We start from the raw sequence: 26181 nt of genomic DNA, 5'->3' as shown, positions 1-26181 counted from the left end.
TATGTAAGTTGGTTCAATCATTACGCTTCTATTTCTGTTCCTTGTTACATTGATAGATACCATGCTTGTCAATCTTATTTACTAGAGTACTGTTTTGAGACTCATGACATATAAATATATTTAGTACCGCAATAACATCCATATATCCTATTGAAGTTCTGTTTGGGGTTTATTATTCATACTGTAAGGCAGTACGTCTTCTTTGTACAAACACTTCAAAATCAGACAAGACCAAAAGTAAATTTGGATTTCTTTTTACATTTCTTTTGTCTAAATGGTTGGATACGATGTCCTAGTTTGGCACTTTTTTTTAAAAAAAGTGCTGGTCACTTATTTGGCATTTGTACTTAGGCCATTAGGCATCTGTTTTTTTAGTTACAGGTTTACATTGGAATTGCCTAAAATCTTTATATTCCATCTAGAGGTCGCTAATAGATAATAAGATGATGGTGTTTGTTGGGTCGGGTTGTGTGTTTGTGTGAGCGTGGGTGTGTGTTGTAATTTGTTATCTCCTTCTTAATGCAATGATACGCAGCTCTCCTGCGTATTCTACAAAAAAAGCTTTATCATACATATGGAATATAAAGCCTGAAAGCACCTGTCAGAACTCATTCTTGCTCGTGTCAAAATTTTTTGGGCTTACCTGCTATTTATCCCCTTGCTGCATGTATCTTGTTAAGTTTTTTTCAAATTGCCGCAGGCCTGTTGCTGACCTTAACGTATGTTCATGCTCTTGTCAGGGTGAAGAAGATAGCACCTCATGGGTCTGTTCCTTGCTTCTTGCTTTGCTATTCCAAGAAAGAGAGATAATTCGATCAAACTCAGCATTGCATTCCATTCCTGTGCTCTCAAACTTGTTAAGGTCAGATGAGCCAGCATACAGGTACTTTGCTGCACAAGCTTTGTCAAGTCTGGTCTGCAATGGTAGCAGAGGAACTCTTCTGGCTGTTGCTAATTCTGGGGCAGCCATTGGACTTACATCTTTGCTTGGATGTGCTGATGTTGATATAGCTGATCTTTTGGAATTATCAGAGGAATTCATGTTGGTGCCTAACCCTGATCAAATTGCATTAGAGAGGCTATTCAGAGTTGATGATATCAGGGTTGGTGCAACTTCTAGAAAATCTATTCCTCTTCTTGTTGATCTACTTAAACCCATTCCTGAGAGACCTGGTGCTCCTTTCTTGGCTTTGGGTCTTCTGACCCAGTTAGCTGTTGATTGCCCCCTAAACATGCAGCTAATGGCTGAAGCTGGAATCCTAGAAGCACTTACCAAATACTTATCTCTTAGTCCACAAGATGCAACAGAAGAAGCTACAACTGAATTGCTGGGCATTCTTTTCAGCAGTCCAGAAATAAGGCACCATGAATCAGCACTTGGTGTTGTTAACCAACTTGTGGCAGTCCTTCGTCTAGGAGGAAGGAATTCACGTTACAGTGCTGCAAAGGCATTAGAGAGTTTGTTTTTTGCTGACCATGTGAGGAACAGTGAGTCAGCTAGGCAGGCTATTCAACCGCTTGTGGAGATTCTGAGTACTGGCATGGAGAGGGAGCAGCATGCAGCTATATCAGCCCTTGTTAGGCTTCTTTCTGACAATCCTTCAAGAGCACTTGCGGTTGCGGATGTTGAGATGAATGCTGTAGATGTTATGTGCCGGATTCTTTCTTCTGACTGTTCAGTGGAGTTGAAAGGAGATGCTGCAGAACTATGCTGTGTTCTATTTACCAATACAAGGATCCGTTCCACAATGGCGGCAGCTCGTTGTGTGGAACCCCTGGTTGGTTTACTGGTTAGTGAAGCTAACCCTGCCCAGCTTTCTGTGGTTCGTGCATTGGATAGGCTTCTAGATGACGAGCAACTGGCAGAATTAGTGGCAGCACACGGAGCTGTCATTCCTCTTGTCGAGCTTTTGTATGGCAAAAACTACATGCTTCATGAGGCAGTTGCTAGAGCTTTGGTGAAACTTGGAAAGGACAGACCAGCTTGCAAATTGGAAATGGTCAAGGCTGGTGTAATTGAGAGCATTCTTGATATTTTCCATGACGCTCCAGATTTTCTTTGCATTGCATTGTCAGAAATGCTTCGGATTTTGACAAACAATGCTACCATAGCAAAAGGTCCATCTGCAGCCAAAGTAGTACAACCTCTTTTCTCTTTGCTTTCTAAGGCGGACATGGGTCCTGAAGGGCAGTATAGCACATTGCAGGTTCTTGTGAATATTTTGGAGCATCCTGAATGCCGTGCTGATTATAACTTGACACCTCGCCAAACTATTGAGCCAGTGATAACCTTACTGAATTCATCTCCACCAGCTGTGCAGCAATTAGCTGCAGAACTCCTATCACATCTTCTTCTAGAAGACCACCTCCAAAAGGATACAACAACAGAGCAGGCGATTACTCCTCTTATTCAAGTTCTTTCTTCAGGTTTGCCAAATTTACAGCAGAGAGCTATAAAAGCTCTTGCTAACCTTGCAATAGCTTGGCCAAATACAATTGCAAAGGAGGGTGGTGTTTTTGAGTTGTCCAAAGTGTTGTTGCAATCTGACCCGCCTTTGCCTCATGTTGTGTGGGAATCTGCAGCATCTGTATTGTCTAGCATTCTACAGTACAGTACAGAGTTTTTCCTTGAGGTACCTGTTGCAGTACTAGTGCAATTGCTCAGGTCAGGAACTGAAAGCACTGTTGTCGGTGCTTTGAATGCCCTTCTTGTATTGGAGAGTGATGACTCAACAAGTGCAGAAGCAATGGCTGAAAGTGGTGCTGTGGAAGCATTGCTTGATCTCTTGAGGAGTCATCAGTGTGAGGAAACTGCTGCCAGACTAATCGAGGCATTGCTGAACAATGTAAGAATAAGGGAGGCAAAGGCTGCTAAAAATGCTATTGCACCATTGTCCATGTACCTTCTGGATCCACAGACACAATCTCAACAGGGAAGATTGCTTGCTGCTCTTGCCCTTGGAGATCTTTTCCAAAATGAAGGTCTTGCTCGTTCTACTGATGCTGTTGCAGCATGCCGCGCTCTAGTCAATCTTCTTGAAGACCAACCAACTGAAGAGATGAAAGTGGTAGCAATTTGTGCCTTGCAGAATCTAGTCATGTACAGCCGAGCAAATAAGAGAGCAGTTGCAGAATCCGGTGGTGTCCAGGTCCTGCTGGATCTTATCAGTTCAAGCAATCCTGACACTTCTGTTCAGGCAGCAATGTTTGTCAAACTTCTATTCAATAATCACACTATCCAGGAGTATGCGACCAGTGAAACAGTCAGAGTTATAACTGGTAAACAATATCCCCTTCTTGTTCTGCCATGTTCATTTTGCATAGCAAATTCATTGTTATCGGTGCCTGTTATGCTAAAGATGTCAATATCCACCTTTAGTATGAGATTTAAGGAGTTTCTAAGTAATGTCTAGCAAATACATGAATCATGTCACATTTGTGAAGTTCATGCTTACTTTGCGAGTTCTAATCAAACATTCTTTTTTGTACAATATGTAAAAAGAGGCCGTCTTTTCTTTTTTTAGATAAAGGAAAATAATCCAGCGTTTGCATTCACGCATGAATGTATATAGCCCAAGAGGCCATCTTTTATTAGTTTGGTTCTCTCTCCTAGCCAGCTGGAATATATATATGTTTACAATCATACCCAACTTTTATATATCTAATGCTTACATTTTTCGTGCAGCTTCTATTGAAAAGGATATATGGGCTTCTGGAAGTGCTAATGAAGAGTATCTCAAAGCACTTAATGCTTTGCTTAGTAACTTCCCTCGTCTGAGGGTCACTGAACCTGCCACATTGTGTATTCCTCATCTTGTAACATCCCTTAAAACTGGTTCTGAGGCAACTCAAGAAGCAGCACTAGATTCACTATATCTTCTCAGGCAAGCTTGGTCAGCTTGCCCAGCTGAAGTATTTAAAGCACAATCAGTCGCTGCATCAGAAGCTATCCCTCTACTTCAGTACTTGATACAGTCTGGCCCACCACGGTTTCAAGAAAAGGCTGAACTGCTGCTTCAGTGCTTGCCTGGGACTCTTACTGTTACGATAAAACGTGGCAATAATCTAAGGCAATCAGTTGGAAATCCTAGTGCCTTCTGCAAGCTTACTCTTGGAAATAACCCAGCAAGGCTGACAAAGGTACACAAAAATCATTGTGCTTCTAATTCTAGGGATATTGGTCCTTCTCTATTCATTATCCTTGTCCTTGCTCTGACACTATCTTGCGACAGCTTACATTAGCTTTTATTGGCATGTTTCTTTCACTATTGGTTTTGAACATTCTTAATTTTATTGCATGGAGCATTGTTGGCCTAAACTTACATGGCCTAATTCATAGATTGTCTCGACTGGCGCAACACCTGAATGGGACGAAGCCTTTGCATGGGCATTTGACAGTCCTCCCAAGGGCCAGAAGCTTCATATCTCCTGCAAAAACAACAGCAAATTTGGAAAGGTGCGATAATAGGATAGATGTAGCACATCAATCACTTTACATTCCTTTTCGACTTCACATCACTGTGATAGTCCCCAATTATCTCAAACTTGTGGTTGCAGAAATCATTCGGTAAAGTGACGATCCAAATCGACAGGGTTGTCATGCTGGGGTCGGTTGCGGGAGAGTACACCCTGCTACCCGAGAGCAAAAGCGGCCCCAATAGGAACCTGGAAATCGAGTTCCAGTGGTCAAATAAATAACTGTATACCTACATAATTTAGGTGTTCTCTGTAAGTTAAAGATCTATAAGAGGTTGAGTGGTTTCTTGTTTTGCACTCTGCTAAAGGTTATACCCTGTTTGTGCATCATTGTAAATAGCAGGCAGAGAAAGTTGTCGTTTGCTGTACCTCCTGTGGGAGATATAAACAGATGAGTTCTCAGATGTTTTGTACTGATTGTAACAGGCTTCATTCGTTTATTTTTTTCCCTGGGATTTTATCTTTGTAAAGGGGTGTAAACAGAATAGTATATGCTGTTATTAGGTTCTCTCATACGGAATGGACTTTTCGGTCTATAACCAGTGCATGTTTATTTGCTTTTTCGGGTGTGAGAATGTTGATTGAAGATTACTGAATGTTTGATTCATTGTAAACTATTGTAGTTGATTCGGTTTGTGTATGTTATATCGGCATTGGATGCACGTTCTTTTGAGCGGCAAGATTCAAGTACACAACCCTGACTTGACAATCTCCTGGCTCAATACTGAGACATCCTCGGATGTTCAATTTCGAGGTTAGGGCTGAGATGCTCGTCGCTCGATGAACCTCCCTCGGCCGAACAGGGCTGTAATGAATCCTACCTTTTGGCCAGTAGTCCAGTTCAGCAGAGTTCAAAAAAATATATATATTGCTTTGACGTATATTATAGATTGCTTTGACGTAGCTCTAGCTATGCATTAGATACATAGGCTATGTCTATATTAAAAAAAAAAAACAAAACGATTTATAATGTGGAACGGAGTGTGTACTATCTTTCAGAACTACATACCTTGGCCCTTGGCTCTCAGAAACATGTGAAATGTTACCAAGGACTACATGGCCTCACTATAATTGCGATGCGTATGAAATGCAAACAAATATTTAGGAAGTACTGACCTATATGATTTCAGAATTTGTCTATCGATAGATTGCAGTCATCATAAAGAGCACTGATTGGTAGCCACATGCTGCTCGAAAGACTAATATAAATCTCTGTTTCCAAGTTCCAACATGATGGTACTAACTACTAAGAATGAAAGATCACGCAGTTACACACTGACAGGCCATCCTAAGCCGAACAGGTCAGGTCCAGGGTCAAGCTAGACGAGGCTCATTGTCGGGTGGCCCTGGCCGTCGCGCTCGCGCCGCCGTGTGCAGATGAGACCGCCGCGCCCGGCCGAGGCCCCGGATCCCTCGCCGTGATCCTCCATGATGACTAGGCGCCCGTCGGCCATGCGCGTGCGCACCAGCGCTGGCTGCCGCCGCCGCAGCGACGAGATCGGCGGCGGCAGGTGTTAGGACCTATAGGCGGGCTCGGCGGCAGACTAAGGCACAGAGGAGGAGACTTGCGCCTGACGGAAATCTGACAACAGGTGAAGAGGATGTTTCGTCGGTGACAGTGGGGTGACGATGTCAGTAGGTGATAAGGCGGTTGATGATTGATTACCTGATAGGTTGTTAGGAGTGGGCCAGTTGTCATAGAGTGGGCCCATAGTGTCGGTGGGGTTGCGCCGGTGATATAAGGCGCCGGTGATTCCAGAAGATGCCGCAGTCGACCATGGATTCGTTGGACACTATCGGGACCTGGCAGGCGGCTGCGGATACGACGTTCGACGAATTGCGCGAGAAGGCGCGCGGTACGGCGACGACGCTGGACGAGGTGACCAAGCGGGTGGAGCTCGCGGCGTCGCGGGTTGATTCGATTGAGGCGCGGCTGACGACTACTACCATGCCTCCTCCGATCCAACCGACACCAGCGTTGGGGAACCTCGACCTCAACGCAGCTCCCGGGTCGTCCTCGTGCTCACCTGCGATGGACGGGGAGCGGGCCAAGGGCCACGGCGAGGACTGCGGCGGGCTCCTCGGACCCCGGCCACAGGACAAGAATAAGGGTACGCATTCAATTCCACCTCCACCCGAACCCCATATCTCTGATGAGATTGTGCATACGAACTTTCGCTCTCCGCATTTTCCTAAGACAGATTTTCGGAAGTTTGATGGTGATTTTCCGTGTGCATGGCGGGATGAATGCGAGATGTTCTTCGAGCTTTACGCGGTGCAACCATCATTGAAGACGCGGTTTGCTGCTCTTAATTTCCGTGGGGTGGCCAAGACATGGTTGCAAACTGTACAGAGGAAAGGGCGTGTGCTGGATTGGGATCGGCTTTGTGAGTTGGTGATGAACTGTTTTGACAAAGATCAGTATCAGCTGTTGCTCAAACGGTTCGATGCTCTGAAGCAGACAGGTTCTGTTGAGGATTATCAGATGGAGTTCGAGAAGCTGGCTCAGGGCATTCTCTTGTACAACAGTGGTTATGATGACACCTATTTCGTGACTCGGTTTGTAGCTGGGCTCAAGGAGGAGATTAGATCAGTGATTGCCTTGCACAGGCCACGCGATGTGGACACTGCCAGCGCTCTAGCCCTTCTGCAGGAAGAGGAGCTTGCCCGAGAAAAGAATAAGGCCAGTGGGTACTCAAAGAGCAGTTTCAAGCAAGGGGCTGATAGGTCCAAATTACCAGATGCTGACAAGAGCAAGGGTGATGGACAGGTCAAGGAATCTGATGATAAGCTGGCTTATCTAAGGGATTTCAGGCTTAAGAACGATCTGTGTTTCAAATGTGGTGGCAAATGGGACAAAAATCACAAATGCCTAGCACAAGTTCCCATACATGTAATTGAAGAATTGTTAGATGCTTTGGAAGAAACTGATCAGGACACTGGTAGTGAGGAAGCAGAGTTGGAGGATGTGGTGATGGCAGTTGGCCATTCTGATGTCTCAGCTTTGCCCAAAAGGAGAACAATGAAGCTGCGTGGCAGGGTTGGTAAGCTGGAGATATTGATATTGGTAGATTCTGGTAGTGTGGGTACCTTCATCAGTGACATATTGGCAAACCAACTCCAGCTGCCTAAAACTTCCTGTGAGCCTGCTCAGTTTGTAGCTGCTGATGGTGGTCCTATGGTGTGTAATCAGAGGATTCAAAATTTGCAGTGGACAACTCAAGGGTATACATTCACATCTTCTGTGGGAATTCTACCTTTAAGATGCTTTTATATGATTCTTGGGCAGGATTGGTTGGAGGAGTGCAGTCCTATGTGGGTACATTGGGCAAAGAAGCTGATGAAGTTTACTATGAATGGCACTAGAGTACATCTGCAGGGTATCAAGCAGGACCTAACAAGGTGTTCTTCTATTTCAAAAGAGGGGTTAAAAGGCTTAATCAACAGACAGGCTGTTGCTCATTGCCTACAATTCAGATGGGAGGCTAAGCCTGACAAGTTGGATGAGGGTGTTTGTGCTGTCACAACTCTACTAGACAAGAAAAACATTCCTGAACTGCAAGTCTTATTGGAGCAGTATGCAGACTTGTTTCAGGAGCCTAGTTCTTTACCCCCAACCAGGCCATTTGATCATAGCATCCATCTCATTCCTGGGGCTCAACCAGTAAATGTTAGGCCTCACAGATATTCTCCAGCTCAAAAAGATGAAATAGAGAAACAACTTCAAAAAATGTTGAAAAGTGGAATCATAAAATTCAGCGATAGTCCATATGCTTCTCCAGTACTATTGGTAAGGAAGAATGATGGCTCTTTGGAGATTTTGTGTTGATTATAGGCATTTGAATGCCCAAACTGTCAAGAATAAACATCCCATGCCTGTAATGGAAGAGCTCATTGATGAGTTAGCTGGAGCTCACTGATTTTCTAAATTGGACTTTAGAGCAGGTTATCACCAGATATGTATCACTCCTGAGGATACCCACAAGACAACTTTTAGGACCCACAGTGGCTTATATGAGCTTTTGGTGATGCCATTTGGGTTAACAAATGCCCCAGCTACCTTCCAAGGAATTATGAACTTGATCTTTGCTTCATTACTCAGGAAAGGAGTATTGGTGTTCATGGATGATATACTGATATACTCTGATACCTTGCCTGAACATTTGGAACTATTGCAACAAGTGTTTCAGATTCTGAGGCAGAATAGATTTTACATCAAGCTGTGTAAGTGTGCCTTTGCTCAGACTGAAGTTGAGTATTTAGGGCATAATATTTCTGGCAAAGGAGTGGCTACTGAAGCATCTAAGATAGCTGCAGTTGAGAAATGGCCAAGACCAACAAATCTTAAAGAGTTAAGAGGATTCTTGGGTCTTACAGGCTATTACAGGAAGTTTATAAAGCATTATGGGTTGATTAGCAAACCCCTATCTGATTTGCTCAAGAAGAATGTGCCTTTTGTTTGGACATCAATCACTGAAACTGCATTTCAGCAGTTAAAGCAAGCTCTAGTTCAAGCTCCAGTTCTTGGTTTGCCTGACTTCACAAAGCCATTTATGATAGAAACAGATGCTAGCGACTTGGGTTTTGGAGCTGTTCTCATGCAAGAAGGGCACCCAATTGCATATTTGAGCAAACCAGTGTGCCAAAAGAATCAAGCTCTTTCAACCTATGAAAAGGAATGTATGGCCTTGGTTATGGCTGTGGACAAATGGAGGGCTTACCTGCAGAATCAGGAGTTTATCATTAAAACAGATCACAAAAGCCTGCTGCATCTCTTTGAACAAAGAGTGACCACTAAGCTTCAGCAAAAGGCACTGCTCAAACTGATGGATCTTCAGTATAAGGTTATTTACAAGCAAGGCCCCACAAACCAGGCAGCTGATTCCTTAGCTAGGTGTCATTCACATGAGTCTGTGGCCACCATCTCTACTTGTAAGCCTGTTTGGGTGGATAGAGTTAAAGAGGGATATGAGGAGGAGGATCAGGCTACCAAGTTGATTGAGGAGTTAAAAGTTGGTGGGGGTCAGTTGGGAGCTTATACTCTGTCTGATGGGTTAATTAGGCACCATGGCAGAGTCTGGCTGGGATCAAATAAATTGGCGCATCATCATATTCTGCAGGCCATACATAATTCTGGAGTGGGGGGTCATTCTGGATTCACAGCCACATACTATAGGGTCAAGAAGCTTTTTTGTTGGCCGGGCATGAAGCATGACATCCAGGAATTTATTGCCAGTTGTCAGGTATTTCAGCAGGCTAAGATCATTCATGCAAAGCCAGCTGGCCTATTATAGCCTTTACCTGTTCCAGAACAAGCTTGGCATACTGTGTGCTTGGATTTTGTTGAGGGACTTCCCAGGTCCAACAGATATGACACTATCTTGGTTAGGATCGATGATTACCTCTCTGTGTGTAACCGTAGATCCGGTAAGCCTCCTCACCTTTTTCTGTTGCGACGCGTAGACGCCGGTGCCGCGGCGTAGTAGGCGTCCAGTGTAGAGACAGCTCCGGCTCGGTGTAGTCCTCGCGGACGCCGGTGCTCGGCGCGGCCGGTGAGGAGACGAGGTGGTGATCCAGTGGTGTTCCCGTGGCCTGCAGAGGCGACGGCGGTCGTCGGTGGGCACATCCTGTCGCTGACAGCACCTCTTTAGGATCGGATTAGGGTTTTCTGTAGGTGGGATGGCGGCTCCGTTCAACCTCGTTCACCGAGCCCAGTTCCCCACTCCTCTATATATATGTGCTGTGCGACAAGGACCCACCAACCAGTTAGGGTTGGGCTCCCTCGATCAGGGAGCAGAGGCAAGGGCCCAATAGACCGTTGGGCCTATTGGTGGAGATCAACTAACATTCTCCCCCTTTGATCTCATTCCATCTTTCACTTTCATATCATTTACTTTTGTTCATTCCATTACAGATTAGCGCATAGAGCATGTCTCATCGTCACGGTCCATTGCCGATAGACTTAACAGCTACAATACACTACTCTGTTCTGAAATAGATACTTATCTTTGGGCCTTCTTTTGTTCAGAAATTTTAGGCTTTCCCTTAAACCTATGCTAGCTACATATCCTCTGAACATGTTGGGTGGTAAGCCTTTTGTAAGCGGATCCGCGAGCATCCTTTCTGTACTTATATGCTCAAGATTTATGACTTGATCCCGAATTTTATCTTTCACAATATAATACTCTATGTCAATGTGTTTGGCAGCACCACTCGACTTATGTTGTGAGCATCCTGTACTGCCAGATTATAATCACAGTATAACTTTAGTGGTCTATAGATGTCGTCAACCACCTTCAAACCGGGTATGAACTTCTTTAGTTAGTTCACCTGCATGTTGCCTCATAACACGCTACAAACTATCATACATTGTGGACGATGTAGTGACAGTTTGCTTTGAGCTTTTCCATGAAATAGCTCCCCTTTGCGAGATGATAGAAAATCCACGTCTGGATATATATTCACTCTCGCATAATCAGAATCTGAATATCCCACTATGTGGAGTCAATCAGATCTTCTATACGTCATCATGAGGCCTTTCATTCCTTGCAAATAACGCAAGACTTTCTTTATCAATTTTAATATTCTGTTCCAAAATTGCTCTAGAATCTGCCAAGTAAAAATCCGGTAACAAATGCTAAGTCAGGGCCCGTACATACTTGAGCATGTTGCAACCCCTTTCACTTTATTGATTTCATATTGGTTCCTGGGGCATTGAAAATCCCCATATCTGTCGCCCTTGACTATAGGAGTAGGCGAGGGACTATATTTGTGCATACTGAATTTCTTTAAGATTTTTTCTATGTATGCCTTTTGTAACAGTCCTAATACCCCTTTTCTTCTATCTCGGTGAATCTTGATCTCTAGAATGAACGAGACTTCACCAAGATCTTTCATATCAAGTTTTGAGGACAAAACTTTTTTATCTCCTGTAGTAGACTGACATCACTACTAGCAAGTAAGATATCATCCACATACAGGACAAGGAAGATAAACTTCCTATTCTTAAACTTTGCATGGACACAATTGTCCTCTGCATTCTCTTTAAAACTGATCAAACTTTAAGTACCACTGTCTTGAAGCTTGCTTTAATCCATAAATGGATTTCTTTAGGCGGCATCCTATTCGTTCTTTTTCTTCCATGACAAAACCTTTCGGTTGTGCCATGTAAATATTTTCCTCCAAGTCTCCGTTGAAAAATGCCGTCTTTACATCCATCTGATGTAATTCTAAATCGTAATGTGCCACTAATGCCATTATGATTTTGAAAGAATCTTTACATAAAACTAGAGAAAAGGTCTCATTGTAATCAATTCTCTCTTTGCATAAAGCCTTTTGCCACAAGTCTCGCTTTATATCTCTCTATATTCCCTTGAGAGTCAAGCTTTGTTTTGTAGACCCATTTACAGCCTACTGTTTTGGCTCCTTTAGGAATTATCTTCAAATCCCAAACTTTATTGACATTCATAGATTTCATTTCATCTTCCATGGCCTCAAGCCACTTTGATGAATGATCATTTCTCATGGCTTCTTCAAAAGAGGTGGAATCAACCTCCATTTAAAATTCCTTAGTGTTTTACACTTCATAATTAGCAGAAATAGCTGATTTACTAACTCTTTGAGACCTTCTAGGGGCCTCTATATTTGGCATATCTTCTGTTTAAGGCTGTTGTTGCTCCCCCTCATGTGTGACAATAGGTTCTATAGGATCCTAAAGAACAGGTTCCTCATCGTCATTTATTGTTGCCATAGGTGGGATAACAACAGGTGCTGACACCATAGTCTCTTGCACTGTCGGTGCAGCGACAGCATGTAGTGAGAAAATTGGCTCATGAATCATTGGAGTGGGCGTATACACCCGCTTCACTTCAAGGTCAATTTCTCGAGCTACAATGCTCCCCCTCATCTTTTCATCCTCTAGGAAAACAGCGTGTCTCGTTTCCACAAACTTTGTGTGTCTCTCTGGATAGTAGAAACGAAAATCTTTTGACTTTTCTATGTAGCCAAACAAATAGCAACTTACTATTTTGGGATATAACTTCCCAATGTTTGGGTTAAATACTTTAGCCTCAGCAGGGCTCCCCACACACACGCAAGTGGTTAAGTGAGGGTACTCTTTTCTATCCATAACTCATACGGTATTTTGAGCACCGACTTTCTTGATACTCTATTGAGAATATGAATGGCGGTTTTATCGCCTCCATCCACAGGCTCAACTGTAAGGTGAAGTAACTTATCATACTGCCCACCATATCCATCAGGGTATGATTTATTCTTTTAGCTACTCTATTCTGCTGAGGTTCGCCCGGTATAGAATACTGGGCTACTTTGTCATTCTCCTGTAAGAACCTTACATAAGGTCCAGAAACTTTGGCCATATGGGGTATGCCGACCATAGTACTCCCCCATGGTCAGACCTGACTATCTTTATCTTTAAATTGCGTTGGATTTCAACTTTTGCCTTAAATATCTACATTTATCCAATGCTTCTGTTCTTTCTTTGATTGGATAAATATAGACATAACGGGAGTAATCATCTGTGAATGTTATAAATTACCATCCACACTCTTTACAGGAAATTGACCACAGATGTCTGTGTGAATAATCTATAAAATTCCTACGCTTCGTTTGTCATCTTTCTTAATCTTCTTTACATACTTTTCTTTTATGCATTCTCTGCATTGTTCTAAATCTGAGAGCTCTAATGGAGGAAGAATATCTTTCTTAACTTGTCTTTCTATTCTCTCCCTCGAAATATGGCCTGAACGATAGTGCCATAATTTCGACAACGCATCGTGAGCTCTCTTATGCCACCATTTTTAGAGTAACACTTTGTCACCAGCTGTTTTATCAGCTAAGTGGCATATATCTTTGAAGAGCCAGTGAACTGACTCTTTATTCTATCGAGGTACTTGGTGACCGTGTCACATTCTGGGATTGAGCCCACAATTGCAGGTTCAATCATGTTCTTTATCACAGCCAAACATTTCTTGTTTGCAGTGACCCACTTCCTATGCTCAAAAACCATAGGACATCTTTTGGGATTCAAAGTCCCTTTCTTTAGTTGCCCAAGTGGCATCATTCTCTTTTGTCTCCCTCACCGGTGCCACAATCTCAGTGGAACACGGTGAGGTGACTACCCAGTCCACCTTAGACAAGATGAAAACCAGATCAAACTTTTTCTTAACATATAAATAACACCATTTGCATGTCTTGATTCCAACGTTGGTCAAAATCAAAACATATAACTATTCTTATACACTAATTCTATATCATCGTTGGGCAGAAATAGAATTAATGCATAAAACTTTAACTTTCACAATTGTTCTTACACACTAATTCTACATCACCGTTGGGCAGAAATAGAATTAATGCATAAATCATTAACTTTTACAACTGTTCTCACACACTAATTCTACATCACCGTTGGGCAGAAGTAGAATTAATGCATAAATCATTAAAATTTATAACTATTCTTATACACTAATTCTACATCACCGTTGGGCAGAAGTAGAATTAATGCATAAATCATTAAAATTATGATATTGTTATTAACAACATTGGTTAGAAAATAACAACATCATAATCATGTCAAATCTCCTTTTCTCTAATTAAATACTACATTGGTTCAAAATAACTAAAGTATAAACAACTTTTCTTTGGCTGTGGAAAAACTCTCTTTTTCTTGAATTTTACCCATAGGGGAAATTGCTTTTTATATTTTCTTTAATCCATTAATCAATTTCCAGAAAATAAACATTTACAGGAAAAACTTTCCTTTTCTCCAGTTAAATATCACGTCAGTTCAAAATCATTGGAGAATATACTTTTTCTTTAGCAGCGGAAAAACTCTAACTCAATTTCTTGAATTTTACCCACAGGAAAAAAATACTTTTTCTATTTTTCTTTTGAGCCAATTTGCATTTTCAATTTTCCATTTTTCAATTTTCCTGGAAAAGGAAAATACAAAGCCGGGCTCTTGCTCTTCCTGTGTCGGCCCAAAACGGTCAAAACCGGCTCGGCCCATCTGTCCACACGCGCGTAGGCCGCACCCAGGCCGCAACCTAGGCCTGGGCCGGCAAAGTGCCGCGGCGCGCTCGTGCCCGCCTAGGCCGGTTCGCTGGCCCGATCGCGATCCGCCGTCGGATCGCATCCTACGGTCGCCCGGCCGTCTCGCCCAAACAAAAAGCCCGACCGGCCGCGTCGGCCGAAACCCTAGCTTCATTCCTTTTGTTGCTCTCTCTCTCTTCTTCGCCGCTCTCTCCTCTCTCTACCTCATCTCTTCTCAGCGTAGCGCAACGCAACAGCCACCGAGAGCGAGCGAAGCAAGAGCGACGATGGTGGAGCGGCCATGGCGCCGTCGCTGGCGTGCTCCCCAACGGGTGAGCACGCCGCCGTCGAGTGGCCTAGCCGTGGCGCTTCCTTGGCCGAGCCCGACGAGCCAGCTCCCCCGGCTTGGCTTCTTCTCCCGCGCCGGCAAAGGAACATCCTGACGCACGGCGAGGTAGATCCACCCCTTCCCCTTTCAGATTTGTATCTCCTTTTCTTTTATCTGAACAAGGGTTTAGATCTAGGGTTCAGAATCAGACCTTCCCCTTCTCTGATTTGTCTTTGGATCTACTTTCTTTTCTTTTCTTATTTGTACCGAATCCCTCTTTTCTCCTTCCTTTAACCCAGTTAGGGTTAGGGTTTGGGAACCCCTTCTCTGTTCAGATCCGAAAGGAAGTGTTCGGTTCTTTTCTCTTCTTCTCCGAGCTTTCTGCCCGGGTTAGGGTTAGGGTTCTTGAGATCCTTTTCCCCTTTCTTTACTTCTTCTCTGATCCGAACACGGATCTGTTCTTTCTTGCCGTGTCAGTGCGGCACTTTTCCCACGCGGTGGCGGTGGTGACTGGGGTTCCAGTGACCTCCGCCACCCCCGGTCCCTTTTCCGTTTCTTTTACCCGATTAGGGTTAGAGTCACACAGAGGCAACCTGGCTCTGGTGCCAATGTTAGGATCGATGATTACCTCTCTGTGTGTAACCGTAGATCCGGTAAGCCTCCTCGCCTTTCTCTATTGCGACGCGTAGACGCCGGTGCCGTGGCGTAGTAGGCGTCCAGTGTAGAGACAGCTCCGGCTCGGTGTAGTCCTCGTGGACGCCGGTGCTCGGCGCGGCCGGTGAGGAGACGAGGTGGTGATCCAGTGGTGTTCCCGTGGCCTGCAGAGGCGACGGCGGTCGTCGGTGGGCACATCCCGTCGCTGGCAGCACCTCTTTAGGATCGGATTAGGGTTTTCTGTAGGTGGGATGGCGGCTCCGTTCAACCTCGTTCACCGAGCCCAGTTCTCCACTCCTCTATATATATGTGCTGTACGACAAGGGCCCACCAACCAGTTAGGGTTGGGCTCCCCCGATCAGGGAGCAGAGGCAAGGGCCCAATAGGCCGTTGGGCCTATTGGTGGAGATCAACTAACATATCTTGGTGGTGATTGATAAATTCAACAAGTATGGGCATTTCATTCCATTATCACATCCATATACAGCCACGCAGGTAGCTCAGTTGTACTTGGATCAGGTGTATAAACTTCATGGGTTACCACAACAGATTGTTTCTGATAGGGACAGAATCTTTACAAGTTTTGTGTGGCAACAACTGTTCAAGCTCACAGATACTCAGTTGCTGATGAACTCCTCTTACCATCCACAAACTGATGGTCAGACTGAGCGTCTCAATCAATGCTTAGAAGGGTTTCTGAGATGCAGTGTACATGCCTGTCCTAGACAATGGAATAAATGGTTACCTGTGGCTGAATATTGGTACAATACTTGTTTCCACTCAGCCTTGGGCTTATCTCCTTTTGAAGTATTGTATGGACATTCTCCAAGGCATTTTGGGATTTCCAATGATGCTCAATTCCATGCTCCTGACATTGAGCAATGGCTATTGGAGAGGAAGTTGCTTGAAGATGTAGTTAAACATCAGTTGGCTAGGGCTCAACAATGTATGAAGAGCCAGGCGGATAAAAAACGCCAGGAGGAGTTCCAGGTGGGTGATCTGGTCTATCTCCGGTTGCAGCCATATATTTAGTCATCTGTAGCTCCAAGGGGGAATCAAAAGCTCAATTATCGGTATTTTGGGCCATTCAGAGTTCTAGCCCGAGTTGGCTGTGTGGCATACAAGCTTGATCTGCCGGAAGATTATCGTATTCATCCTGTAGTACATGTGTCCTAGCTCAAGAAGCATATCGCTCAGCAAGAGTTGGTAGTGGAGGACATTGATTCTGTACCAGTGGATCACATGACAGTCTTACAACCGGAGCAGTTTCTGTCAAGCAGAATGGTCAGTAAGGGGGCCTCCACTGTCTCACAGATTCAAGTTCAGTGGGAGGGATGTCCAAGCACGATGACCACTTGGGAAGAGGCTGAGGACTTACATCGTCGGTTTCCAACACACCCAGCTTGGGGTCAAGCTGGCTTTCAAGGAGGAGGGAATGTTAGGACCTATAGGCGGGCTCGGCGGCAAACTAAGGCACGGAGGAGGAGACTTGCGCCTGACGGAAATCCGACAACAGGTGAAGAGGATGTTTCATCGGTGACAGTGGGGTGACGATGTCAGTTGGTGATAAGGCGGTTGATGATTGATTACCTGATAGGTTATTAGGAGTGGGCCAGTTGTCATAGAGTGGGCCTAGAGTATCGGTGGGGTTGCGCCGGTGATATAAGGCGCCTGTAATTGAATCGTGAAGGCTTATGCAATAACAGAACTCTGTTTCCTCCCCGATATCCTGCTCTTCCCAGTCTTGCTCTGTTCTTCTTCTTCCCGATCCTGTGCTATTCTCTCTACCCCGGATTCTATTCCAGTTATCTATCCGATCCTCAGCGGGGCGCCGGCGGCTGTTGCTGCTGCTGCGGAGCTGGCAGTGCTGGCGTGTTCGCGGCGTCGGCGTTCGCGGCGACCAGACCCTGGAGGATGCCGACAACGAGGTTAGGGTCGGCGGGGTCGACGCGGAAGGCGAAGAGCAGCAGCGGCGACATCATCGTTGCGTGCCGGAAGAGCCTTGTGTCAGTGGCTCGGGGCTCGGGCTGCTCGATCGGGATCCGTGACCCTGACCTCGACCAGAGTTCTCGATGGGCAGACAGTCTTCCGGAGCGCTTCAATTATTTGTTCAATCTGGGCCAGCGTGGGAAGTCATATGGGCTAGCTGTAGGAAGAAGGTGGACCTAGTTGGTTGGGCCAAGACGGCCATTGGTCTTGTTTGTCTCAGAGGCTGATAAGTTCAGCCCAATGGAGATCTTTGTGCCTCTCAAAATGATTTTTTCTTTACTTTTCTCTCTCTCTCCAAAACATAGTACACACACTTAGATTCTAAGATGCAGTTATATAGTCACTCAGATCTTGAGATTGACATCGTAGGTGTCTTGCTATTAAGGGATACAAGTAATTAGTAGAAGATATAATCACCCTTGTTGAGTTGGAAATGTGAACACGGGTGGGGAGGTTGGAACATAAGAAATCTAACGAACTTGTAAAATAAAAAATATTTACTTTATAGTCTAAAATCTTGGCCTAAGGCTTGTTTGGCCAAACTTTTAGCATCCAACCAACACAGGGGTTAGATTTCTCTTGGACAAGACTAACATTTGGCTTGGCATGCTGCAAGCAACCGGTCAACAACTAAACATGCCTTAGGCCCCTTTGGAACATAGAATTTTTTTCTGCTTTCTATATTATCCTATGAAAATGAACCGATTCCTATAGAATTTTGGCACTACGTTAACGACCTAAGATACCAAGGGAGTCCACTCCCATGGCCAACCACCTTCGTAGAAATTGGGAGAAAAGATGAGGGTAAAGAATCAAAATAGCCAAGGGACCAAACACATCCCTAAGTTTTGTACATCCAGAGATGAAGTGGTTGGGATATTGATATGCCATCTTATCTTACTACTACTAATTATTAGAGCCTCCATATTTAAATTTATGAGATGCAATAGAGAAAGAGATATATTCTAAAAATTCACAAACAAAATAGAAATATATATTTGGCCATCAATGTGATAGACTCTATCTAATCATTGTTGACAATGGTAACCATTAGATCTATTTCGTTACCTAAACAATTAATCACCTCTGCATTATGAAAAGTGAAAGTATCAACTGCATAAAGAGAATATTGGTGCACATGTGCTCAAACTTAATCTCACCCCCTCAGGAGCAGCTCGGCTTTTAAGCTAGCTCTAAGCATTTTTCTCATTTTTTAATATAAGAGAGAGAAAAGCAAGCTCTCGATCAAGAGCTAAGCTCTTGCACACATTTCAAAGTTATATGAGAGTGTCATGTGGGGCTATCCATGTTAAAAACTGTGTTAAAAATAAGCACTATTGGAGAAGTTGGCTTAGAGCTAGTAATAACTAGCTCTATCAGAGCATCTAGCATATCTCATCTAGGTCTAACGAGAGATGGGGAACCCCTTTTCCCTTTGTTCACCATTCAGGCGCACCAAATCCTATTGGGCCCCAGTGCTAGCATATTATTAGGGATGAAGAGATTAACAAGTCTCATCTAGGCCATTGAGATTGGAACTGAGGGATGCTAATATTCCTCTATACAAAAAAGTTAAAGTAACCTAAGTTGCCCACTTATGCCATCATAAAAAAATAACATAAAGAGATCCCTGAATTAGCATCTAAAATATTTGCATCAACTCATTACTTAATAAAATAAGCTAAAAATAACTTCTAGATTTTGCATAAAAGACCCACATTCATATACTTCTAAATTATGAGAATGTTCCAAAATACTCATGTACTTCTAAGTTACCCATTCTCACAACCAGAAACAGGAGATTTCGTGAGGGGATAGTTTTTCGTGAGAGTGGCAAACACACTGTCATGAAAAACAATCGTTTTCATGAGGGTGATGTAAATCCCGCCACGAAAACTTTTTTTTATGAGAGTGCTCCACACACCGTCATGAAAAATCAATTGTTTTCGTGAGAGTATTTAAATACCCCCATGAAAATGACTATCCGCCATGAAATTATCTATTTTCATGAGAGTGGTGATTTTCATGAGAGTCAAATTCCACCGCCACGAAATATGTGTTGCTGGTTTTTAGTAGAAAAATAATTGCTTAAATACTAGAAATTGAAGAACATGAACAAAAGTTTTCTCCTTTTAATCTGCAGCGAAATTTTGTAATTAGTCTTTCTCCCTCGTGCTAACTTCAAATGTGGTGATTTTCCTAAATGTTTCTAAAATCATGCTCTATCAATTCATGGCATTTTTGTTGCTTTTTTATTGTTGTTTATTGGTCATTTTTATTTCTCAAGCAAACGTAGAATGATCGTAAAAATTAAGTACTAAAATTCAATTTTTTTTCAAACGACTTTGGATGGAGAAATGATCAAAATAAAAGTTGTAGATCTTGAAAAGTTATAGAACTTTGCTGTTTATAAATTTTCTATTTTCAATCATTTACTGCTTCAAAATGCTGTTTGAAATTTAATTTTTAAATTGTCGAAGAACTCTGATTTCTGTTTTTAATCTCTGACTAAAACTTGTAACTAGTCTTTCTTCCTCATATTAACTTCAAATTTGATGAATTTTTTCCTAAAATTTTCTAAAATCATGCTCTATTAATTTATTGTGTTCTTAGAACTATTATTTTTGTCATCTTTTCATGTGACTTTGTTCTATCAATTCAAAATTTGAATTTTCAAAAATGGTAACTTCAAACAACATTTTGAAGCATTAAATAATTTTAGCTGAAAAAGTCATGAACATAAAAGTTGTAGAACCTGATCAAGATCTACAACTTTTATTTTGGTCATTTGTTCATCCGACAATGAAACTATTAGAGAGATGTAAAATTTATGAACAATGTTACTATCACTTTGTTGGATGAAAAAATAATCAAAATAAAAGTTGTAGATCTTCATGAGCTGTGCAACTTGTATGTTCATGACTTTTTCAACTGAAATCATTTACTCTTCGAAAATGTTGTTTCAAGTTGATATTTTTTGAAATTCAAATTTTGAATTGATAAAACGAAGTCACATGAAAAGATGACTAAAATGAAAGTTGTAGATCTAGAAAAGTTATAGAACTTTGTAGTTGACAACTTTTTCATTTGAAATTATTTTATCATGGAAAACTATGTTTGAATTTCTTAAATTTGAAATTTGATTTTTTTCAAACGACCTCGAATGGAGAAACAACCAAAATGAAAGTTGTAGATCTGAAAAAATTATAGAACTTTGTAGTTGACAACTTTGTTCTTGACGACGTTTTTATTTGAAATAATTTACTTTCTCAAAATATTGTTTTAATTTTCCGTATTTTGAAATTCAAATTTTGAATTGTTCAAACAAAGTCAGATGGTGAAATGATCAAAACAAAAGTTGTAGATCTCGATTATTTCTAAAACTTTGTAGCTGACGATTTTTTTATTTGAATTCATTTATAGTTTAAAAATTATGTCTTATCCAATTTAGAGTTCATAAATTTTTTGGAAAAAAGGGTGTAATTCAGCCCATTCAACGGTTTTTGGACCGGCACTATACGGTCCAATGTATTCCAGCCGTTTGATGAACCCCTGATGAATCAAAGCAGATCAAAAGCACAACTATATAAGCACCTCTTCATCCCAAAACCCTAACCTCCTGCTAGTTCTCGGTACCCAGATCGAGACGCCCGACATCTGGACGCAGCCTCGCTCGGCCACCCTCACCCGCCCACCCTCGCTCGGCCACCCTCGCTGCAGCCCTAGATCTTCCCCGGCCTCCGGCGGCGGCGGCGCATAGCCCAGGGGCCCCTCCGGCGTCAGCGTGGCCTGTAGCCCGGATCGACGCGGGGCGCTGAAATGGCTTCCAGTGGCGGCGCGGGGCCTGGAGCCCGGATCGACGTGGGGCGCGACCCCTCCGGCGGCGGCGAGGCCAGTTCCTTCGTCGGCATCATCACGGAGGTAATCGCTGAGGTCTCGTGATGGGTTCAGGTTAGGTTTTTAAGTGAAGTTCCGAAATCCGGCAAAATTGGTAGGTTTCGTACTTGGGTTCGTGGGTGGACTAGAAACCAGTCATTTTTAGTATTATTCGTGTTTGTTCAATCTGAAATCCAAACGTCGTGTGGCACAAGCTCTTACTGTAATTATACTGAGCAAGGCACAGGGGAGATCAGCATGTTGTTACCACTTAGGAGAATTGCTTCGGAGCTCAAAGTTTCCAGGTTTCTTAAAGACCTTGGAGTAATCTTTGTTTGCCGTTGGCATGACCGAAGGGATTATCATTTCTAATAGACTAATACTGCCATACTGATGCTATAATATCTAGCAAGAAGTTGATTCCAGTCTTTTTGGTGTATTAATCCATTCATATGAACAGGGCATCATGTCTTCACTCTTCACCACATGTTCAGTTTAGGCTTACACCAGATTAAATTCGAAAAAATACTTGTAAGAGTATTGTGTTAAATAATTTCTATGCTAAGATAATTATTACATATTTTTTTATTATAGCTTTGTTCATTTGAAATTAGCTATCAATATATACATTAGCTCTGTGATTAATTTTTGTATTCATATCATTATAGTATTTAGTAAATATTGCATCAACCTTGGACAGGTCATCAAGGATATCAGGAAAATGCTGACATGTATTTGGGCAAGTACTTGTAAAAATGCAAAAATAACATAATGTCACTGTTTCTATGCAGATTATGCACCAAAGTAATATTTATAAGTCATCAGTTTTTTGAAAGGAACCAACCAATTATAGTTGCCAAACTAAAAGGTAGATATCCAATCTTAAAAGCAAATGGAATAGGTATCAGTGTCGTCACACTAGCTTCTATGGAGATACAAAGCTGAACCTGTGACATGCATCCCATGTCTAGGCATACGGAGACATGATAATCTGAAACATGCAAAGGTACCTTGTGCAGCAATTCAATTTGACGACTTCATTAAAGAAACATGAATGCAGTTAGCTTGTTCAACAATTCAGTTCTTAGGTTCTGTACTGTCCAGTTCTTAGGCTCTGTACTGTTCAGACAAGGGGCGCTAGGGATTAAAGATCTTGTAGGTCACGTTTGGCTAAGTAGAAGAGAACAGAAAAGGCAAAGTCATTCCAGCCACCAAAACCACTTGTGCTCGTGTGTGTTTCTTGTGTGTGAGTTCAGTTAGTTGTCATTCATGTCCTAATTTCTTTCGTTACAGATGTGATTTTTTGAACCCATTTTGTTTCAAGTTAACTTTGACTATCGTGAAATTTAAATTACCTTGCAGCAGTGTTCTCAGCCTATTCTGTAACTTCATTCATTTTGTGGTCATGTAGGAATAAAAGTTTGGCTCTGAGAAGGCTAGCGCATTGAACACATGCTGCAATGAAGTCTGGTGGCGGCCTGGGAGCTCCTCGGGCGGCTACATCCACGGCGAGCCCCATCCCCGGTGTCCATTCATCCACTCTGGTGAGCTTGAACAGCCAAACCTAACTCAATTGGGTCAACCAGGTTTAGTTGAAAAAATCAAGTTCAAATCTCCACGGGCATGTGAAAGTGCAGTTCAATATAGGTATTCTAAATATGGATTAGTGTAATTTCTGTCACCTGCAGGCACACTTAGTTGCATGCTGTAGCTAGTAACAGATTTACAGTTGTTCTGTTAGCTATCATTATAGTTTAAAACCTTAAATATAGATTAAAACCTTTAACTTTAGCTGGTTCAATACAGTAGCAGCAGTGCAGTTCTGCAACACAACAGTTAAGCACCTTTCATCTTGATGCAGTCAAATGTCATCCTTATTTCCAGAAAGCAGTTCATTTATGAACATAGGCTAGTTATTTCCATTGATGCAGTCAAATGTCACCCTTATTTCCATTGATGCAGAAAGCAGTTCAGTTTGAGTAATTTATTTAGTCATAAATCTTGCTCTGTTCGGTAGCTATTATTGCTTGAAATATAATGTAATTTAGCAAAATCAGATTCTTAGCCTATTATGTAACTTCATTCATTTTGTGGTCATCTAGGAATATAAGTTTGGCTCCGAGAAGGCTAGTGTTTTGAACACATATGCAGCCATGAAGAGGATGACAACATAAGTATCTATATGTGCTATATATATATGTATGTACTACTAGAACTTATTATCTTGAATGGCTAGGACTATGAGCCAATACTGTCTTTTAGTGTAATGGTTGGACACTTAGATGAAGTTGGAATATATTGGGATTGGAATCACATGCATATATCCATGTATTGGAATTTATTGTATGTGTGATCTGGATTGACATTTGGACCATGTGTGCATTTGGAATTTGGATTGAGATGCTCACGTTGGGTAATTTTCATGGTGGTTTATACTCTCACGAATAACTTGTTTTCGTGGTGGTGCTCTCTCACGGAATACTATATTCTCTATGTGTTTGTGATACTCTCACGAAATCAATTTCATGAGGGTGACTCGTGCGAAATTCATTTCATGACGGTGACTCACGGAATACCAAACTCTCATGAAATTGGTTTATGAAGGTGACCTCTCATGAAATACCACAAAAAGCCGTCATGAAATCACTGATGCAAACCTGGTGATAATGTTATTTTCATGAGGGTGGCCACCACGAAATTCCCGTCATGAAAATAATCCATGGTGGTGAACTCTCACGAAAAGGTAATTTTCGTGTGTCTATTGCCGTGAGAGTTGATGCGTGACAGTGTACCCTCACACATTATTTTCGTGAGAGTAAAACCATATTTCGTGACGTGTTTTGCACTCTCACGAAATCTTTAGATTCTGGTAGTGTCTGGCCATTCTTAATAGAGAGAAAACTAACAAAGGTGTATAGACACATGATGCCACACCCTGTATACATATATGTATGAAGCGATGGGTATATTGATTTCCATGTTTAACACCTAAACAATGTAAGGTTTCAACTAAACTCTTGTCAAAACACACATGATGGTGTGGCGCGAAGGAAAAAAAAAAACAATGAATGTGAACGGAAATGCATATGGGGTAATTATAACTAAAGTCTATCGTAACCGGTTAAAGATTGCAAACTATGCATATTAGTATTGCTTTATAATATGAACAAATGAGAAAGAACAAAGATAAACAGTATAATTAATTATGGGCCAAATTTTCTCTGAACCTCCAATGCAATATTTATGTTTCCTTTTTGTTTTTTTAGCTCACTAACCATTCGCTGGGAGTATCAGGCTTAACAGGTCATGCATAACCTCTAACTATGTTCATGTTGCTCTAACCCCTGCTACATATTTGCTCCTGCACGATCACTATTATTTGCCGTTGGCTACCCGTGATGGTCATGGAGCACACAGCAGCTGGCCATGGAACAGGGTATGCCGGAGGCCATCGCACTGGCCAGGCCGCTGAGCACGCAGGTCACCAGCATGGTATGGTAACCGCGGGCAGATCGCAGCGCATTTTTCTCATGCATGCAAGATCTCACTCACGCAAAAAGCAGATCGCCGGCCCGGCCCCGGAGTTAGTGGAGTTCATGGTGACACCATCAGGATCCAAGGGACACCAAAAGCGGCCGCCGAGGTGAAGCTTTCCTTTCCATTTGCTTTCCGGCAGTGCCAGGCCAGCAGCTTCTGAGCTCATCGCCTTTGCATTGGTGCGCGGGGGACGTGTGCGCTCTCACGACGCGCGTATGGCGTCTCCGCGTCCCGCGTCTTTTAGTCGCATCTATCGTCATTGCGAGGCCAAGCAAGGCTCGTATTGGTGTTATCGTGGCTTACTTTTCATACGGAGGCAGAGGACTACTTGCTCGATCGTGGCTACTGACGAGGCAAACATTACTCGCGCAAATGCGGATCGGACTATCCACCCACTGTAGTTGCTGCTATGACAGCACAGGTTAATGGGGGTACCTCAATTGCTCACCATGATGTTTCCATGCACATGATGCTTTTGGTACAGTTTTTATTTTTCCCAATCGATCCTGGACTAATCTTGGCCTTGTTTGATGCGCATGTATTCATCTTAATCAACATGTGTTGAAGTAGATTGGAGTAGAATTAAACTAAATTTCATTGCACTCTACTCCAACACATGTGGATTGAGGTAGATACCCATGCATCCAAACAAGGCTTTAGGTGGAGTTATTTGAAGCATCTTTTCTTAGCACCAATGACAGCGCAAGATTACTTCATATGTTCCGGACATCTGGTATCTAGAGATACAATTGAGTGGAGTCGATTAAGCTGTGTGTTCAAAACATGTTGGCGAAACTATATTGTATCTAGGAGGTGTAAACACAACCCCTAAAAAAATCAATAATTTTAACTAAAATCACATTATAAAATGTATTTTTATGATACAAATTTATGCACCAACTAGATAAGCATACCTCTCTAATTTACTCTAGTCTTGCCACTTTAAACATCAGGTAATTCTCACTGAAGGGCTAGAGCTTAGCCGCCATGTTCCCACAAGAAAACGAGAACGAGAAGGTAATGTAATAAATGTTCTCAAATCAGGGACATGAATGTTCCCAAGCCACTCCCGCGATGTGAAACGTGACCGTGTTCCACGTTTTTGGCTGCTAAGTGCCGCAAGCCCTTCTAATAATGCCAGCAAAGATTTGCATGACTTGTTAGTTTTTTTAATCACATCACAAAACCGCAATTACGGACTGACTGAACTTATCAAGTGGTGACTTTTTTAGAGCGGGGGGGTTTAAGGGCAGGGGGCAGCAGCTCTGTAG

At 42.6% G+C, this 26181-nt stretch overlaps 2 protein-coding genes and 1 long non-coding RNA gene across 3 annotated transcripts; all 3 read left to right on the top strand.

The window, feature by feature from the left end:
• Window positions 1-650: 650 nt before the first annotated feature.
• On the top strand, window positions 651-5035 carry LOC136520467 (protein CELLULOSE SYNTHASE INTERACTIVE 1-like). The gene is made up of 4 exons (XM_066514005.1): window positions 651-3279; window positions 3686-4140; window positions 4340-4456; window positions 4558-5035. Exons 1-4 carry the CDS (start codon window positions 666-668, stop codon window positions 4696-4698), a joined length of 3327 nt encoding a protein of 1108 aa, XP_066370102.1. The 5' UTR covers window positions 651-665; the 3' UTR covers window positions 4699-5035.
• A 1203-nt stretch (window positions 5036-6238) lies between these two features.
• LOC136523711 (uncharacterized) lies at window positions 6239-8323 on the top strand. Its single transcript, XM_066517305.1, has 2 exons — window positions 6239-6587; window positions 6678-8323. The coding sequence occupies exons 1-2, from the start codon at window positions 6239-6241 to the stop codon at window positions 8303-8305; spliced, it is 1977 nt and encodes a 658-aa protein (XP_066373402.1). The 3' UTR covers window positions 8306-8323.
• Window positions 8324-21128: 12805 nt separating this feature from the next.
• On the top strand, window positions 21129-23781 carry LOC136522386 (uncharacterized). Its single transcript, XR_010775879.1, has 3 exons — window positions 21129-21418; window positions 22785-22917; window positions 23476-23781. It is a non-coding gene; the product is annotated as an uncharacterized lncRNA (long non-coding RNA).
• The last annotated feature ends 2400 nt before the right edge of the window (window positions 23782-26181 follow it).

Source organism: Miscanthus floridulus, chromosome 18 (genome assembly GCF_019320115.1).
Source record: "Miscanthus floridulus cultivar M001 chromosome 18, ASM1932011v1, whole genome shotgun sequence".
In the NCBI taxonomy this organism is placed as follows: Eukaryota; Viridiplantae; Streptophyta; class Magnoliopsida; order Poales; family Poaceae; genus Miscanthus; species Miscanthus floridulus.
This window is presented reverse-complemented; position numbering and strand designations above follow the sequence as displayed.

Bases quoted from the DNA above. Each gene is read 5' to 3' on its own strand.
- LOC136520467 (XM_066514005.1), top strand. From the start codon at position 666: ATGTATCTTGTTAAGTTTTTTTCAAATTGCCGCAGGCCTGTTGCTGAC. The intron at 3,280-3,685 runs GTAAACAATATC...TTTTTCGTGCAG, and splicing joins AACAGTCAGAGTTATAACTG to CTTCTATTGAAAAGGATATA. The intron at 4,457-4,557 runs GTGCGATAATAG...TTGTGGTTGCAG, and splicing joins ACAACAGCAAATTTGGAAAG to AAATCATTCGGTAAAGTGAC.
- LOC136523711 (XM_066517305.1), top strand. From the start codon at position 6,239: ATGCCGCAGTCGACCATGGATTCGTTGGACACTATCGGGACCTGGCAG. The intron at 6,588-6,677 runs GTACGCATTCAA...TTCCTAAGACAG, and splicing joins GCCACAGGACAAGAATAAGG to ATTTTCGGAAGTTTGATGGT.